The sequence below is a fragment of the Gobio gobio genome (assembly GCF_949357685.1).
Source record: "Gobio gobio genome assembly, chromosome: 19".
NCBI classification, from domain to species: domain Eukaryota; kingdom Metazoa; phylum Chordata; class Actinopteri; order Cypriniformes; family Gobionidae; genus Gobio; species Gobio gobio.
The window spans coordinates 37,847,873-37,865,556 of NC_137112.1; the positions used below are offsets into that span (position 1 = coordinate 37,847,873).

Here is a 17,684-nt window from a genome sequence, read left to right on the forward strand (position 1 = left end):
GAATATAGTGGAATAGAGTAGAATAGAGTGGAATAGGGTAGAATGGAATATAGTGGAATAGAGTAGAATAGAATGGAATAGAGTATAATAGAGTGGAATAGAGTAGAATAGAATAGAGTGGAATAGAGTGGAATAGGGTAGAATGGAATATAGTGGAATAGAGTAGAATAGAATGGAATAGAGTATAATAGAGTAGAATAGAATGGAATAGAGTAGAATAGAGTGGAATAGAGTGGAATAGAGTGGAATAGAGTAGAATAGAGTGGAATAGGGTAGAATATAGTAGAATGAAATATAGTGGAATAGAGTGGAATAGAGGGGAATAGAGTAGAATAAAGTGGAACATGGTAGAATAGAGTTGAATAGAATATAGTGGAATAGAGTAGAATAGAGTGGATTAGGGTAGAATAGAGTAGAATGGAATATAGTGGAATAGAGTGGAATAGAGTATAATAGAGTGGAATAGAGTAGAATTAGAGTGGAATAGAGAAGAATTAGAGTGGAATAGAGTAGAATTAGAGTGTAATAGGGTAGAATAGGTAAGGTAATTTATTTATAAAGCACTATTAAAAACAACGGGTAGTTTGCCGATGTGCTGTGCAATTCATATAAATTAGCAAAGAGCAAAATACACAGAACACTAATGTTATACAACACATACACATACATAATCACATAAAAACAAAACAAGCTATTAACATATCAGCAAGCAGAGACAGAAAAGCCAGAGAGAAAAGATGAGTTTTTAAAAGATATTTAAAAGATAACACTGTGGAGGCAGTTCTAACATGCACAGGCAGACTGTTCCAGAATCCAGAGCTTCGGAGCCAACACTGAATAGAGTGGAATAAAGTAGAATAAAGAGTAGAGTAGAACAGAATAGAATAGTGATTTTCTTCTTGCACTCTTTTCAATACAAACATATTCTGTGCAGTATTGAAACAAGCACCATTTATGTAAATATTGATGAAGCACATCCCATTCACATATTTGACTAGTAAATGGCTACAGTGTGCATCCCAAAAAAATCCCTTCAAATAAACAATCCATTTGTGCATTCATACAAAAAACCCATTGTTACTCATCCACTCAGATCAATGCAGATTGCACGTATTGTTCGATAAAACTCGAATCTTCTACGAGAAGGTGCATACTTAGAGCTTGTCTTATAAGTGACTGAGGAACTGGAGAGATGAGTTGTTATTAACTCCAGTCATAATCATTGTGGTTTTTACAAAGCAAAACACCATCCGATTAGCATATCATGGATTTATTTAGTGATGTAAAACATGTACAATGAATAAAGGAACAAATAAACAAACATAAAACAACATTTTAGGCTTAATATTTTATTGATTCATATTCATATTTTATGTTTGCAATCATTAATGTGTGTAAAGCATAAGTTGTCCTTCTCTAGAAGTACTCTGTACCAGAAAACCTTTAAAAAGCTCAGCGTTTCACTCCTCACTGAGAAAGCTCTTGTTTCTGACTATTGGCAGTGGCTTCTCTATTGTTTCTCTCAAGTCTACCCAAGTGATGTTATCCCAGCGAGTAGGGGCCATAAAAGGCCCTTTGTGCACGACCAAACACAACAAGAACTGCTGTTTGTTCTTGTCTTTGGTTGAGATAATCTTGTGTACCTTTCATTTAGTAGTTTTTGCATCGAAATATATAAAAAGCAGTTAAATGGGTCTATTTTAAATGTTAATTATCCTGTAGAATAGGTTAACATTCTTTTATGTTCAAAATACATTATTTCTTTTAGGCATATATTTAGGCAATTAAAAATTTCTTCAGAAGAGATCACTTTATATGATAAAGCTTTTAAGCTTTTTCCTCATATATAAACGTTGGTCAATTACCATTACAATTATCTCACAAATATTTGCTAACTAATTCTGTTGCAATAGCTTACATAAAGCACAAGGAAGCTTGATTTCAAATTGAATTTAAAAAGACGAGTAAAGAGTAATAAAATAAGAACAAATAAACAAATTACAAACAATAGCACAAATAAATTAGACTGTAGGTCTAACAGTATTCAGGTAAGAAACTGAATTTAAAAACAAAACAAAGTAATCAAATTTAAAATAACATTGGATAATCTTTATTGTAAAAATGTAATACAGATGAATCCATTAGAGTTACACAAGTTAATCAGTCAAGAGCAGCAAGTGATCGTTTATCTTTTTGTAGTGTGAAAAACAAATAACTGCTGTTCCTTTAAGACCTGACGCACGCATGGATCCCAAACACTGTTCCTGCTACACATGCCGCGTTCCAGGCAACCCGTAACCCGTGTTTTTCCAACCTTCTACCCGTGAAAGGGCACTGGAACGGCAGCCAAACCCGTGACTTCCCACCCGTGAACTCGTACTAGATCGATGTACCCCCAGTTACGAGTTTTGACGTCACATAGCCCGCGAAGCAGCAATGGCAGCCCTACGGATGCAGAAACAAATATACAAATAATGTAAAATAAAAGGTATAACAGCTTTTCTTGCTGTCTGCGCCGTTTTTCTCCCCCGTTTCCCTCAAATAAGCAAGGAGTAAGCACCTTTGGCGATAGAAATGATTGTAAATGAGTATACACCCCGTACGGTCCGACATGCTTTGTTTACATCTAACTACCACACAATTCCTTGCGCTCAGGCAGTTTGCGTGACTTTGCCTGGAACACTACAAAGTCGTGAGTCGTGGTTTGAAGTTGTAATTTACGGGCTCAAAAACCTGCCTGGAACGCAGCTATGACGCTGTCCGTGTTCAGAGGGTTAATCGGACTGAATGAGAGGAGGTGGGTCCGGTTCAACTCGCTGTCGGTCGGAGAGGAGAGCGCAGCTGGTATCGATAGCCTACTGTTGAAAAGGAGTATCGTATCGTTTCAGATATTTCAGTATCGATACATATCGAATTGACTACTCCTGCCTATAAGCGGATATTACTAACCCTTTAAATAACACAAAAAATACTGCGCTATTGACTTTAGACCAGGTTTCAGTTGGTCAATGGCGCAATAATTTTCAGTTTCCACAAAATGCGCCAACAATGTGCCTGAACACACCTCGTTTTCAGACCAGCACGCCCTTGGTAGCACAAAATGGGCGCAAATGCATAATTTAAACAACATGGCACTGGACGTGAAAATGATAACGTGGGACTGAAACTAGCAAAAAACACTTGCATCTCACCTGGCGCTGCATTGCGCTGGGTGTATGATAGGGCCCTTAAAGGATTAGTTCACTTTTAAATAAACTTTTGCTGATAATTTACTCATCCCCATGTCATCCAAGATGTCCATGTCTTTCTTTCTTCAGTCGAAAAGAAATTAAGGTTTTTGATGAAAACATTACAGGATTTTTCTCCATATAATGGACTTCAATGGGCCCCCAACGGTTCAAGGTCCAAATGACAGTTTCAGTGCAGCTTCAAAGGGCTTTAAACGATACCAGACGAGGCCTTGCTCTGTTCTGTGCGTGACGTCACGTAATAGAGATTGCTAATGTGTCGTCATCATGACGTATTCCCAGTGGTGAACGCAAAGCATTTTGGGAATTCGCGGCACAAACGGGCGCCAGACTTCTTTGCATGGAGGGAAGAACGCAGTGTTCAAGATGACGTCTACCTGCTGTGTTATAAACTGCAATAGTCGTTCTCACGATAGAAGTGGCATAAAGCTTAAGAACGGGATATCCTTTTATCGTTTTCCAGCGTGGAAAAATAATAGTACAAGCCATGTTTCAGAGGTGACAAAAAGGCGACGAATGGCAGAGTATGTTTTTATGTTTCCACTGTTCGATTACAACCGCGCCTCTCTCTCTCACACACACACACACACAGGTTTGTTGAATTCTGACTGCATGCAGATAGATGAGAGAGAGCGAGGAGGGTGGTGCTTAAAACATTAGCATACCTTTGAACGGACGACAGTTTTCTGCCCCACTTTTACAATCTCCAGGTCCTAATATGGGTGCTTGAAGTTGGGCAACAGTTTGACGTCCCTTGACCAGTCGCTCAGCTCGTAAGGATCCAGTCCTTTTATTCCCTTTATTTTCTCATCATATCTCATCTTTGCATTAGGATTTAGTTTTAGGCGATATGGTCCGACAATGTTTTTTTTTTTTCATTTTGTTTTTCTCTCTAATTTTTTATTATTTTCATGCCAGAACACTAGCCTGCAATGCCAGGCCATGTAAACGGCCAAACATACCCATAATTCTTTGCGTTCTGATGACGTTGCCGCCCAGTTGGTCACATGTCTTAGCGATCTCTATACGCAATAACGGACGGCGTCTCCAGTTCATTTTGGGCAAACTAAAAAACACTGTTGCTCAGTAACGGTGGAAATCTATTTTGTTCGGTAATGCAGCGAGATGGAAACAGGGTCTCAGCTGACTCAATGACTGATTCTAATGGCGGGATTCTAATTGCCACATGTGCACCACCACGTCTCGTTAGATCTTTGTCTGCCCGATGCTTGAGAGGTGTGTGTCGCCGCAGCAGTCTGCCTAATTTCTTCCTCTGTGTATTCCGTTACAAAAAGGTAGGGCAGGGCAAAAAACTCCATCTCACCTTCTCCTCGAAGTGCAAAATCGTCCAACATCGTTGTTTTACCTTTTAACTTCCTTTTTTTGTGAACAGTGTTTAACTTAGTATGTGCAGTGCACGTTCAACTTGTAAACACCATGGTAAACACTGACTCGGTACTTCCACCTGCGTATTACGTGACGTCACGAACGGCCATAAAACTTAAAAAAATTTTTTTTAAATGGCCGATCGTTTCGCTAGATAAGACCCTTATTCATTGTCTGGTATCGTTTGGTATCGTTTAAAGCCCTTTGAAGCTGCACTGAAACTGTCATTTGGACCTTGAACCGTTTGGTGCCCATTGAAGTCCATTATATTAGAGAAAAATCCTGGAATGTTTTCATCAAAAACCTTAAATTAAGAAAGACATGGACATCTTGGATGACATGGGGGTGAGTAAATTAGGTATCAGCAAAAGTTTATTTAAAAGTGAACTAATCCTTTAAATTGTCTTCTTCACTGTAACAACTTCGTCCAGAAGTGACAACATAAAATACAGTTTAAAAAACATACTGATTTGCCAGGTTCAGGGAGCTGGAAGAAAATGCACTGTACAAGCTAACTAAATAAATCTTAACAACTTGATTCTTAAGTTAATCCGTTTTCGCAAGGCCAAAAAAGGGGGTCTGCTTTTGCATCGAAACACGAAGGCTTTTCATCCAAAATCGCATTCTCTCTTGAGTGGGTTCTTATTTTGAGTAAATAGTAACTTCACGACCACTCAAAACGTATGTTCTATATAGTATGAATGTGTGTAGTACGAGTGTAGTACATTCGCCATGTTGTCATTATAATGTGACCTACCAGCATCAGTTACGTCGCTTCACTGCCATTCACAAATCCTCTCCCGTGCACACTTCAGAATCTCGGCAGAAGTAGTAGGTCGTCCTGCTACTGTTTTATGAGCACTGTGAATTCGGACATTCTTTTGTCACATACTGTTTTTTGGTAGGGAAGTATGCGATTTCGGATGCAGCCACAGCATCTCCACGACATGGAGACAACACTACAATTCACTGAAGCTTCGTCTTCTTTCTTTGTGTAATCCTTTGGGTGGGCATTGTACTAATATTTCACATTGTGATGTAGACGTTTGCAGAAGTAACATCTAGACTAGGATCGCGTTTTAGTCAGGTTTGGAGCAGTGTTCTCTGTTAGATTGAATAAGTCGCTTTGTGGGAGACTTTGCGGATCTTTTACATGCACAAACAGATGCATTACACAATAAAGGAAAAGAAAAAAACAACAACAGTAAAAAGCATCATATGACACCTTTAATATTCTTGTGTGAAAATTCTCATCAGATAGTCTGAATGTCCTTCGGTCTAGTGCAGTGGTCACTTAAATTCTATTTGCATCTCCGCACTTTGATTTCAAGCTTGCTCCATTAAAATGAGTGAAAAGACACCAAATGCATGCAGCTAGGCAGCAATTTGTTTATTTGTCAGCAATGTGCAATCACACCCACACTGATTAGCATTTGAACATCTCATGTTTTAAGATCTATTAAATGACTGTTTGATTTTGCCGTTGATGTGAAGCTCAATAAGGTGTTTTATATGCTCTCTTCAGACGTGTGTAGACGTGCAAGGCCTGTGAGTGACGGGGATCATCTGAATTTAAAAGCTTGTTCCCTTGGAGAGGAATATTTATTTTTATAGCATATCAGTCGAATTGAGGGCAGAGGAGGAAGAGGGGACGTGAGTGTGCATTAGCATTAAATAGGTCACCTTGAGTGGGAACACTGGTTGTGGAGGGCCGTGTTGAGATGACTGTGCAAGGCACCATGGGTGAGATTGTGTGTGACAGAAATGCCAAGATGGAGAGATATTGTTTCGTTAGGAAAGAGAATGTTTTGGACGTGAAGCTGGAGAACAGGGTATTGTGTTCAAATTTGCTGCTTTGATTTGGGATGTTTTTTATTTTCCATGGACTGAGTATGATAATTGAAGTATTGCAAGGCAGAACTATATTTATATTCCTTAAACATTTTGGATAGGGTTTCTTTTCTAAAATCCTATATTAAGGGTTTATATTAATCCTATATTAATGCTGTTCTTTCTATTCATCAAAGAATCATGAAAAACATGAATCACCATTTCCACAAATATATTAAGCAAGCAGCACAACTGTTTTCAACATTGATAATAATAAGAAATGTTTCTTGAGCACCAAATTAGTAAAGGATCATGTGACACTGAAGACTGCTGAAAATTCAGCTTTGCCATCACAGGAATAAATCCCATTCTAAATATTTTGAAATAGAAAACAGTTATTTTAAATTGTAATAATATTTCACAACATTGTTTTTACTGTTACTATTTTTTGTTGTTACTGTTTACTTTTTTTGTGTGCAAATAATTGCAGCTTTGATGTGCATAAGAAACTTCTTAAAAAAATCTTATATATACTGTATATAATTTCAGTTTTGGTGTGCTATCATATACAGTGGGGAGAACAAGTATTTGATACACTGCCGACTTTGCAGTTTTGCCCACTTACAAGCATGTAGAAGTCTGTAATTTTTATCATAGGTATTCTTTCAACTGTGAGTGGCGGAATCTAAAACAAAAATCCAGAAAATCACATCGTATGATTTTTAAGTAATTAATTTGCATTTTATTGCATGACATAAGTATTTGATACATCAGAAAAGCAGAACTTAATATTTGGTACAGAAAACTTTGTTTGCAATTACAGAGATCATACATATCCTGTAGTTCTTGACCAGGTTTGCACACACTGCAGCAGGGATTTTGGCCCACTCCTCCACAGACCTTCTCCAGATTCTTCAGGTTTCGGGGCTGTCGCTGGGCAATACGGACTTTCAGCTCCCTCCAAAGATTTTCTATTGGGTTCAGGTCTGGAGACTGGCTAGGCCACTCCAGGACCTTGAGATGCTTCTTACGGAGCCACTCCTTAGTTGCCCTGGCTGTGTGTTTCAGGTCATTGTCATGCTGGAAGACCCAGCCACTACCCATCTTCAATGCTCTTATTGAGGGAAGGAGGTTGTTGGCCAAGATCTCAGGATACATGGCCCCATCCATCCTCCCCTCAATACGGTGCAGTTGTCCTGTCCCCTTTGCAGAAAAGAATCCCCAAAGAATGATGTTTCCACCTCCATGCTTCACGGTTGGGATGGTGTTCTTGGGGTTGTACTCATCCTTCTTCTTCCTCCAAACACGGCGAGTTGAGTTTAGACCAAAAAGCTCTATTTTTGTCAGACCACATGACCTTCTCCCATATCTCCTCTGTATCTTCCTGATGGTCATTGGCAAACTTTAGACGGGCCTAGACATGTGCTGGCTTGAGCAGGGGGACCATGCGTGCACTGCAGGATTTTAATCCATGACGGCGTAGTGTGTTACTAATGGTTTTCTTTGAGACTGTGGTCCCAGCTCTCTTCAGGTCATTGACCAGGTCCTGCCGTGTAGTTCTGGGCTGATCCCTCACCTTCCTCACGATCATTGATGCCCCACGAGGTGAGGTCTTGGATGGTGCCCCAGACCGAGGTAGATTGACCGCCATCTTGAACCTCTTCCATTTTCTAATAATTGCGCCAACAGTTGTTGCCTTCTCACCAAGCTGCTTGCCTATTGTCCTGTAGCCCATCCCAGCCTTGTGCAGGTCTACAATTTTATCCCAATGTCCTTACACAGCTCTCTGGTCTTGGCCATTGTGGAGAGGTTGGAGTGTGTTTGATTGAGTGTGTGGACAGGTGTCTTTTATACAGGTAACGAGTTAAAAACAGGTGCAGTTAATACAGGTAATGAGTGGAGAACAGGAGGGCTTCTTAAAGAAAAACGAACAGGTCAGTGAGAGCCGGAATTCTTACTGGTTGGTAGGTGATCAAATACTTATGTCATGCAATAAAATGCAAATTAATTATTTAAAAATCATACAATGTGATTTTAGATTCCGTCTCTCACAGTTTAAGTGTACCTATGATAAAAATTACAGACCTCTACGTGCTTTGTAAGTAGGAAAACCTTCAAAATCGGCAGTGTATCAAATACTTGTTCTCCCCACTGTATAAATTCTAATTTTAAGAGAAATTTTAAGCCAGTCATCTGACTATCTAAGCCTAAAAAAAGGCCAAGGATATTAAAGCACCAGATTTGCCGACACAAATTAAATTGTGAGCAGTGATTAATTATTGTCTGGCTAGGCTTAATCTGCAACCAACAATGAAATAGTGTTTGTTTCCTTCACCCGAGTGCTCACATTATTTTATGAGCAGGAATGGTGCTTTAAATCCAGCATCAGGCCTGGTAATAAATTGAAAACATGATGAAGGCTTAAAATGGATTCTAATATCCGTTTACAGGATATTATTTAGTACTTAAACGTGCCTCTGTGTCATTGTGTGGCTCTCAAGGCTAAGCTGCCCCACCATGTGTCTAATGTAAACATGTCTGTGGTATTAATAGAACAACAGCTGCGTGGTCAATGGAACACAATCCATATGTGGGACACTCTAGTTCCATTGTATGGATCCTGTGGAAGACAACATGCAATGCCGTATGCTCTACTGCCTAGCGCTTACGCAACCAATAAGGGTTGTTGGACAATTTAGGGTTTGTGCCAATGAAAAAAAAGCTGAATCAGTTTGGTCAATAAAATCTTTTTGGGACAATGTCGTTTTGTTAGCGGTTTTTAAATGCAGTAAGAGAGGCCATTTTTGGTCCTTTTACTTCTATGCTAGAGACACTTTTCCTGTGAATTTCATGTTATTTCATGATATTTTAAGTCATCATGAAATCTAAATTTATTTACCCTATTTATGATCCTGCTTTTATTTTGCACAATTCATCAGTTACAAGTTTTGTCTTATTTTTCCAATTTCAATTTTTGCCCCAAATTTCTCCCTTATTTTTACAATTAGATTATCGTTGCTGTCATGCAGTGGTCGCTTGTATTTAAATGATTTATAATTCTTAGCAAATCCCAAAATGAATATCCATTTTTTACTGTAAATTATAATGTTTTATTTGTTAATTTATTTCAATCAACTACCATTCAAAAGTTTAGGGGTTTTTTTTGTATTAAGAAAATGTATGTTTGTTTTTATTCAGCAAGGATGCTAGTAGTAGTAAAGATGCAAATTAAAATGACTGTAAAAATATTTCTCATTCAAAATGCTGTTCTTTTTAACTTACTATTCATCACAAAATCCTGAAAAACTTGAATCAACATTTCCACAAAAATATTAATCAGAACAACTCTTTTCAATATCGATAATAAGAATAAATGTTTCTTGAGCACTGAATCAGCATATTAAAATGAATTCTGAAGGATCATATGACACTAAATACTGAATTAGAAATACCTCACGGGAATAAATGACATGATCACAGGAATAAAGTAAATTTTGAAATATATTAAAGTAAAAAAACAGCTATTTAAAGTGCAAGAATATTTCACAACATTACTGTATTTTTGATCAAATAAATGCAGCCTTGGTGACCATTTAAGAGACTTCTTTCAAAAACTTTTGAATGGTAGTTAATCCAAAATTTTTACCTATTACTTTAGTTTATATATACTTCTCACTCTTTTTCTCCATAACAGAAAAAAACTCCCTGATAGAGTTCCCTTAAGCAGGCACTGACAAAAGTAAGAGGATTTAATACAGATGACTCTTTAATAGAGACCCCATGAATGGAGAAGATATCAAATTTAGCTGTGATCTTCTCTGTTTCTCCTGGAGGCAGACAGGGCTTGAGTTCACGATACCTCGCCAGCTCAGGAACCCAGCTTGGCATGAGAGATGTTTTGTTTCCTGTCTTAGCAGCAAGGACAATTAAGGTTGCGCCAGCTTTGTTGGCAATATGAAATTAGATCTGTGCTGTTTTTCAACAGCGTAGTTGTACCAACCGTACGGATGTTAGAACGGATGCCAACATCATTATTAAAGTAAGCGATACTAAAAGTTGGCTGAACTGACTACGTGTTCTGCTCTGTTTCATGGTTTAGCTGTCTTTAAAATTGCAGCTAATTATTTCCTAAACAAATTACAGTAACAGTACCATGCATTTAGGGAGAACATGTCTATGCACAGGCCTCTGTAAAGTTCAACTACTGATTTCTGCTCTCATGTTGAGAGAAATGCCCTCTCAAACGATCCGACCTCCCACCCTCTGAACGGCACAATGGCCGTGAAGAAAGCTGTGAAGCTAAAGGAATTAAAACAACAAGCTTGCCGCTTGTAATCCTACTATCTGCCCATGCTAGAGTTCTGGACACATAGTCTCTCCTGCACCCCCTCATGAGTGATAGTAATGATATATTAACTGCTCTGAGTGCTTTGGACCCCCATTGGCCCCTTATGTTTCCCATCAACAAACCATGTCAACAGCCCATCTTTCACAAGTACACCTGACCTATACATTAACATGTTGTAATCCAAAACGGAAACAACAAGCTAAAGATCGGATTACCTGTCATCAAATATCAGTTATGTCATTGTTTGATGTCACTCTGTATTATCACAGCATTCTGTCTGGAAGGTAAAGGCATATTTTTAGTGCATATGCACGTTTGTAAATAGAATTATGGGTTGGTCTCCATGCTTATTAGAAATATGAGACATGGACGCTGTGTGTGTGGTGGGTTTTTGAAGCTGTGAATGTCTCAGCTTCTCCATAAACGCCTTTCAGATCTCCCCAACCCCTCCGCTTTCTTCACTGTCCATGACTCATTCACCCCCCTATATATACTCTGAGAGACAGACAGGTTTGTCAAGTAAGTGAAGAAACTAAAAATATCTGATTCCTAAATGATGTCGCAAGTTTGTTACGAAATGCCACAGCAAACATTTACAGGGTATAATGAATTTTCTTCAACCTGAATGTAGTATACAGACTGTATCCTAGTTTTTTTACTTTCATTGCATGTACTTAAAAGGATAGTTCACCTAAATTCTGTCATCATTTACTCACCCTTGTGTTGTTCTAAAGCTGTGTGCATTTCTTTCTTCTGTGAAACACAAAAGATGTTTTGAAAGTCAAGTGTCCAGACCACATTGGGCCAGGGTTATAATTGTTAATGAAACTAAAACTATTTAAAAAAAAAAAAAAGGTTTTGTTTATTAAATAATGCTGAAATAAAATATTTTAGAAGTTTATTAGATTAATTTGAATTAGTATCCAATGCAATATTTAGAATTTGATTAGTTAAAGTACAAAAAATTACTACTAAATATAAATAAATTAAAATGGAACTAAAAATAAATTAAAGGGGTAATGAATTGAGAAATCAACTTTCCCTTGAGCCTTTGATATATAAAAGTTAATCGTGATATAAGAATATCCTGTAAGTTTCAGAGCTGAAAACTTCCTTGTTAGTCAAAGAAAAGCTTTTATTGACACCAGGCCCAGAAAAGGAGAGATCTCAGAATATGTCGACCACTGACATTATAGAATGCAGAAGCACCGCCTCAAGCCCACCCACCGACTCGTGGAGCTAAACGGGTCACTACAGAGCAATAAATATGCCGGTTACAGCTCATGTGCATAAGATATTGTGCGTTTGTTCGCTTGATTTCACTGCAGAATCGATTTTAAACAAGATAGAGGTCGAGACTGGATTTGCAGACATATTGAGATTAAAACACAATGCTGTGCCTTCTATATTGGATCCGAAAGGAACGGTGCAACACACTTATGTTAGTAAAATATGCTTTTTTATATGTGTTTGTATTGCATTGTTACAGATCGTTTGATATCTATTGATTACATACCTTAGCACGCGGTCACAGGCTGGAGAAGGTGTTATTGGTTCATTCGTGATCAGACTCGGACTTGTAACGCCAGTGCTCGCAAAGCCCAACGTCCCGGGGCAATGTGTTTTTCAGACGGCTACCAAAACGTATCACTGGCCTGCCGACGGGCTATCTTAAATAGTGAAATAACATTCCTTTCTTGCGCGCACGTATGTGTGTACGGTTCGCGGTTATAGTCACTGATCGAGCTGGCCAAGTAATACAAAAATAACATTCCAATCAATCGCAGGTGGATGAGAGATGAATCATTGTGTTTGTTTGATAAAGATATTTTTCGAGCCCTCTGAGCGTTTCTCCAGACGCTTTCAAAACATTTTCCACATGTACTGAGGGGAGCAGAAGCTCATTAAATATGCAAATCTTATCCAATCCTAGCCGTGGGCGTTTACTTCCAAGTCTTCAGTGCGGCACGCCCATCAAAACCGAGCGTTTTTCAGAGAGCCTCAAAACCAAGGCAGAAAATAGCATATTACTTATTCATTATGATGTTTTTGAATGTAAAAACCACGCGAACGTCATAAGTTGACCTCAGACAACAGTATACATTTTTTTTAAAAGCCAGTTCATGACCCCTATAAACCTAAATAGTAATATTTAAAAAAAAAATGACAAAAGCACATTACATATTTACTTAATGGGGTCATGACATGGATTTTTTGACATTGAGTTTACTTATAATGTTAATAAAGTTAAAACAAAGACATATGCAGAAAAATATTATTTGTAACCTTCATTCTGGCCTTTTGTCTGTAATGATAACATTTTAAGCAGTGGCTTCTTCGAGGTTTGTCAGTAAACGCCACTGTTATGATTGGCTAACATTATTGCTTCGGAAACAGTATCAACAACACCCACATGAGTAAAGGTTTTTGAAAACATTATCCATATCCACAGAATACCCATTACAGACAAAGAATAATGAAATCATTTACTTTTGGTTTGTGATCTAGCTGCTGTAAGATCAGTTGGCCGCTTCATCTTTCAACCAAAGTTTCTTTGTGAACTCTCCATTACACTGCCTTTTTTACAAAACCAAATTCTCTGAACAAACATATAATCCTCTGACACAATTTGGGATGGCATTAAAATACCATCCACTTGTTTCCGATGCTGGAGTGCGTGGAGTATGTCAGAAAATGAGGCATAGTGTAGACAGCATCAGTGATTATAATGGCTTCTATTTGCTTTAGACGCAATGTGACACTCACATCTAGTGTATGACTGAATGCCGGTGGGCGGGGCCTATAGTGCGATGATGTATAACTATTTGTCGATGTCTTAAGGTCTTTTGCTAATTGAATCCGAAATGTTCGTATGTGTTTTTTCGTATTCGTCATCCGGTGGCTCTGAATTGTCAAAACCCCTCTCAAAATGCTTGCAAAAATGCAGAAAATCGAACCCGATACAAATTTCTGGTAACACTCTAAAATAAGGTTCATTAGTTAACTACATTAGTTAACATGAACCAATAATGAACTGCACTTATAAACCATTATTTATCTTTGTTAATGTTAATTTCTACATTTACTAATGCATTATTAAAATCTTGCTAACATTAGTTAATACACTGTGAACTAACATGAACAAACCATGAACAGCTGTATTTTTATTAACGAACGTTAACAAAGATTAACTAATGCTGAACAGAGGTGTTGTTCATGGTTAGTCAATACATTAACTAATGTTAACTAATACAACCTTATTGTAAAGTGTTCCCAATTTCTTTATGACGGACAAAAGTCTCGGAGGCAGTGTGTAAACGTGATTGACACAATGTGAAGTTGTATTTATTTTTTAACGCGCAGAAATTTTAGATGACAATTTCAGACTCGGTGTGCAAGGACCTTTACTCTGGAGGTTGGCATATGCAAATGTATTTGCCCTTTTGATGTCACAGATCTATATCCCATTTTTGGAGCTTGATTAAATAAATACTATATTAAATAAATATAGTATGTAAATAGAATATAAATTAAAATATTGGATCCCCTTGACCTTTAATGTATGGACAAAAAATAAACAGACATTTTAAATGATCTGTTCTACAGAAGAAAGGTGGGTTTTGAATCACAAAATAATGACAGAATTTTCACCTATCCCTTTAATTTGAGGAAGAAATTGTGTTGATAGAAGTATGCAGGTATGCAAGTGTGTATTATAAATACATTCTTAAACATACGTCCACCATGTTTGTAATGTGTATTTTTTGACCTTTATCATTCCCTGATTGCATACTTTAGAATGTCAACAGATATAATATTGAATGTACTCATTTAATGTACGGCTTTTTGAATACTTTGTACTAGTATGGAAGTATGCAACTGTACTATGCTAACAAAAATCCATTTAATACCAAAGGAAAACCTGACCGTTCAGTATAATTAAAGCAGCTATGTCTTTCGGCAAGTAGCCCATGCAGGGGTCTGGGTAACTCAATATGGAAAAGCTATTCCCTTATCCAGCCCCACATGCATGCTGTGCTTCTTAATCATTTCTGATCATGAATCATATCTGTTCATGACAAGCTGTGCTTTAAATGAAAATGACTTGTAGTTCCACTGTGGAGGAGAAGTATGAGGAAGCCTTCGAGGCGCTTGCTACTGACCGGAGGCGTCAGGTAGAGCTAGCGCCCGGATCCAGCCTTGTTGTGGGAGATTCATTTGGGATTTTCTTTCAGTTTAATTGCAGCTGGTTCAAATGCAAGCCTCAGCGATGTGCTGAAATCTGCAGGGTTTGGGCATTTTTATGGATTTCGTCCAAGAGTTGACAAACATGTCTTTTAGATTTTCTGAAAACAGAAAAATGTGCAATGTTTTTGCTTGTTGACTTGATAGCCCTTATAAAAAGTACTCTTATATCTCTCTTAAGTCTCTTCTGTTCACCAAGGCTGCATTTATTTGATCAAACATACAGTGAAAACAGTATTATTGTGAAATATTATTACAATTGTATTTCTTTTAATATATTTTAAAATGTAACTTATTCCTAACTTATCTAACTTACAATATACAATATTACAATATTTTCAGCATCATTACTCCAGTTTTCAGTGTCACATGATCCTTCAGAAATCATTCTAATATGATGATTTGGTACTCAAGAAAATTTTCTTATCAGTAATGAAAACAGTTGCTTTTTCTTGGAAACCATAACACAATTTTTTTAGTGCATAGAAAGTTCAAAACAAACGAAATATTTGTAACATTATGAATGCCTTTAATGTCACTTCTGATCAATTTAATGTGCTCTTTTTGAATAAAAATATTAATTTATTTCCAAAAATATCTAACTGACCTCAAACTTTTTAAGTAGTGTATGTAGTTATAGTTTTGTTTTGATGGTACTCCATCGGACTTCCAAAAATACCATTGAAGTACTATGGTACAATACCAGTTTCCGAAAAAAAACAACAACAAAAAAAACATGGTAGCAGCACAGTACCTTTTGGTAAGTGCACAATTTATACAATGTATATGATGATACTGAAAGATTACCATATTCATTTACTTTGAAAAATACAATGGTAGTACCATGGGACATAAAAAAACATAATACTGGATAAATACCATATTTATATGCCATGGTATTTACATGGTCCTCTTGGGTGCCATTGTATAACCTTGGTACATGTCCAAAAACATGGTAAAACCATGGTACTTTTTTGCAAATAAATATATCGGCAATTATTGAATGTGTTTCTTGTATTGCACGACCTTTCTGTGACACTGTAACTAATTCTCTCAATTTAGAAGTTTCCCTTATATCAGACTTGTTAGCTGCTGTCAATTCTGCCTTTGAAATACAGGCTACAGAAGAATAATGGTTTAATATCCATTTATCTGGGCACTATAGTCTATAACACTGGCTGGAATTTGTCCTGAGTGAGTGTTTACTGCGTAGAATTGTGATAAATGGATGGGTTTTAGCAGCTAGCGTGATCATACCGCTAATGCTTTCACTGTGAAGGGTGCTGTAGTGCAAATTGAGAGCTCTGAATGACAAAGATAGGCAAAAGAGGCTCTGTCCAACACCACAGATGACAGGGACTCTGTGTGACTGACAGTGGGTGAACATTTCTCCACCGCAAGGGCTTCTGAACACATGGCTAAATATGTGCATGCAATACTTCCGCCTAATAATTAGACATCCTAATATGAAATTATTATCTATTCTTTGAAAACAGGCACATTGTTCCATTTAGCGGAAGCATTGTCAGGGGCTTTGTCATGAAAAATACCCCTTTGTGGCTTATTTGATACAATCGGGAAGTGGTTCGTCTAAGGTTCAGTTCTTTTGTGCAGCTCTTGTTTGTTTTACATGTTAAATCCATTAACAGCTTGCTAATAAAGCTTGTGTTTGAGAAGGCGCTCAAACTGATTTACATATCTGGTTTGCAGGAGACAAAAGAGCTTGTGGCCATTAAGAAGTTCAAGGACAGTGAAGGTAAAAGACTGCTACAACCAAATGCTTGCTTTTTCATCCATGTAATTTAATGGTTGGAGACTTTGAAATGAACTACAACACACGCATGGTTACCATGACACAAAGTATAATTTACATTATTTATCGCAGACTCCAAGGGCCTGTTTGGATAGTTATTTGGTATATACATTTTACACAATGATGGAAGTTTTCAATGTTTTATACCTGATTTCTGTGATTTTTAATTTCTAGCAAACAACATGAAATAGACATCAACATTTCATTGATTAAAGGCACAATATGTAAGATTTTTGGATTAAAATATCCAAAAACCACTAGAACAATGTTATATATTTAGTTAACTTGTGTACTTAAATTATCCCAATTGTTTCCAAGAATGTTTAAATCCAGAGAAATAAGCTATTTTAACCAGGACATGGACCGTGTCTGTGCGTCGCTTATCAATGACAACATACCCGCGTTACCCTCGTGGAAACACCAAAGACTCTTTAATATATTATGTGTTTTATTAGACAGCCGCACATCTGTTTTGATACATTCATTGACAGAAAACCAATCATTGTTATATAGCTCAACACAGTTAGTCTTATTGTTTAAATCTCGTTTTCTTGATTTACCGCGGGTGCCATGTTGTACCATGCCTAATATCCATCTAGCTTACAGCAGTGTGAACAAGTGTCTCATAGTAGCCACCGAGCAAACGCGCAGAGCAGGCCCGGTTCCAGAATCGAATCACAGAGGGTGCTTCTGAAATTACTGAGGGTGCTCTAGTAAAGGGCAGATAGGCTAAGCAACTGCCCCACCATAGCAGTGTAGAGCGAGAAAATTATGATTATTTATTTACAAGTAATTTACCAATAATTGGAATTTC

At 37.4% G+C, this 17,684-nt stretch overlaps 1 protein-coding gene across 1 annotated transcript in view; it reads left to right on the forward strand.

Moving 5' to 3' along the window:
• Positions 1-17,684, forward strand: part of cdkl5 (cyclin dependent kinase like 5) — a gene marked incomplete at its 3' end in the record, with an annotated part of 43,900 nt that overhangs the window by 6,369 nt on the left and 19,847 nt on the right. The window contains exon 4 of the mRNA XM_079844228.1: positions 16,768-16,813. Within this exon, the coding sequence (XP_079700354.1) occupies positions 16,768-16,813 (46 nt within the window). The remainder of the gene's footprint in view (positions 1-16,767; positions 16,814-17,684) is intronic.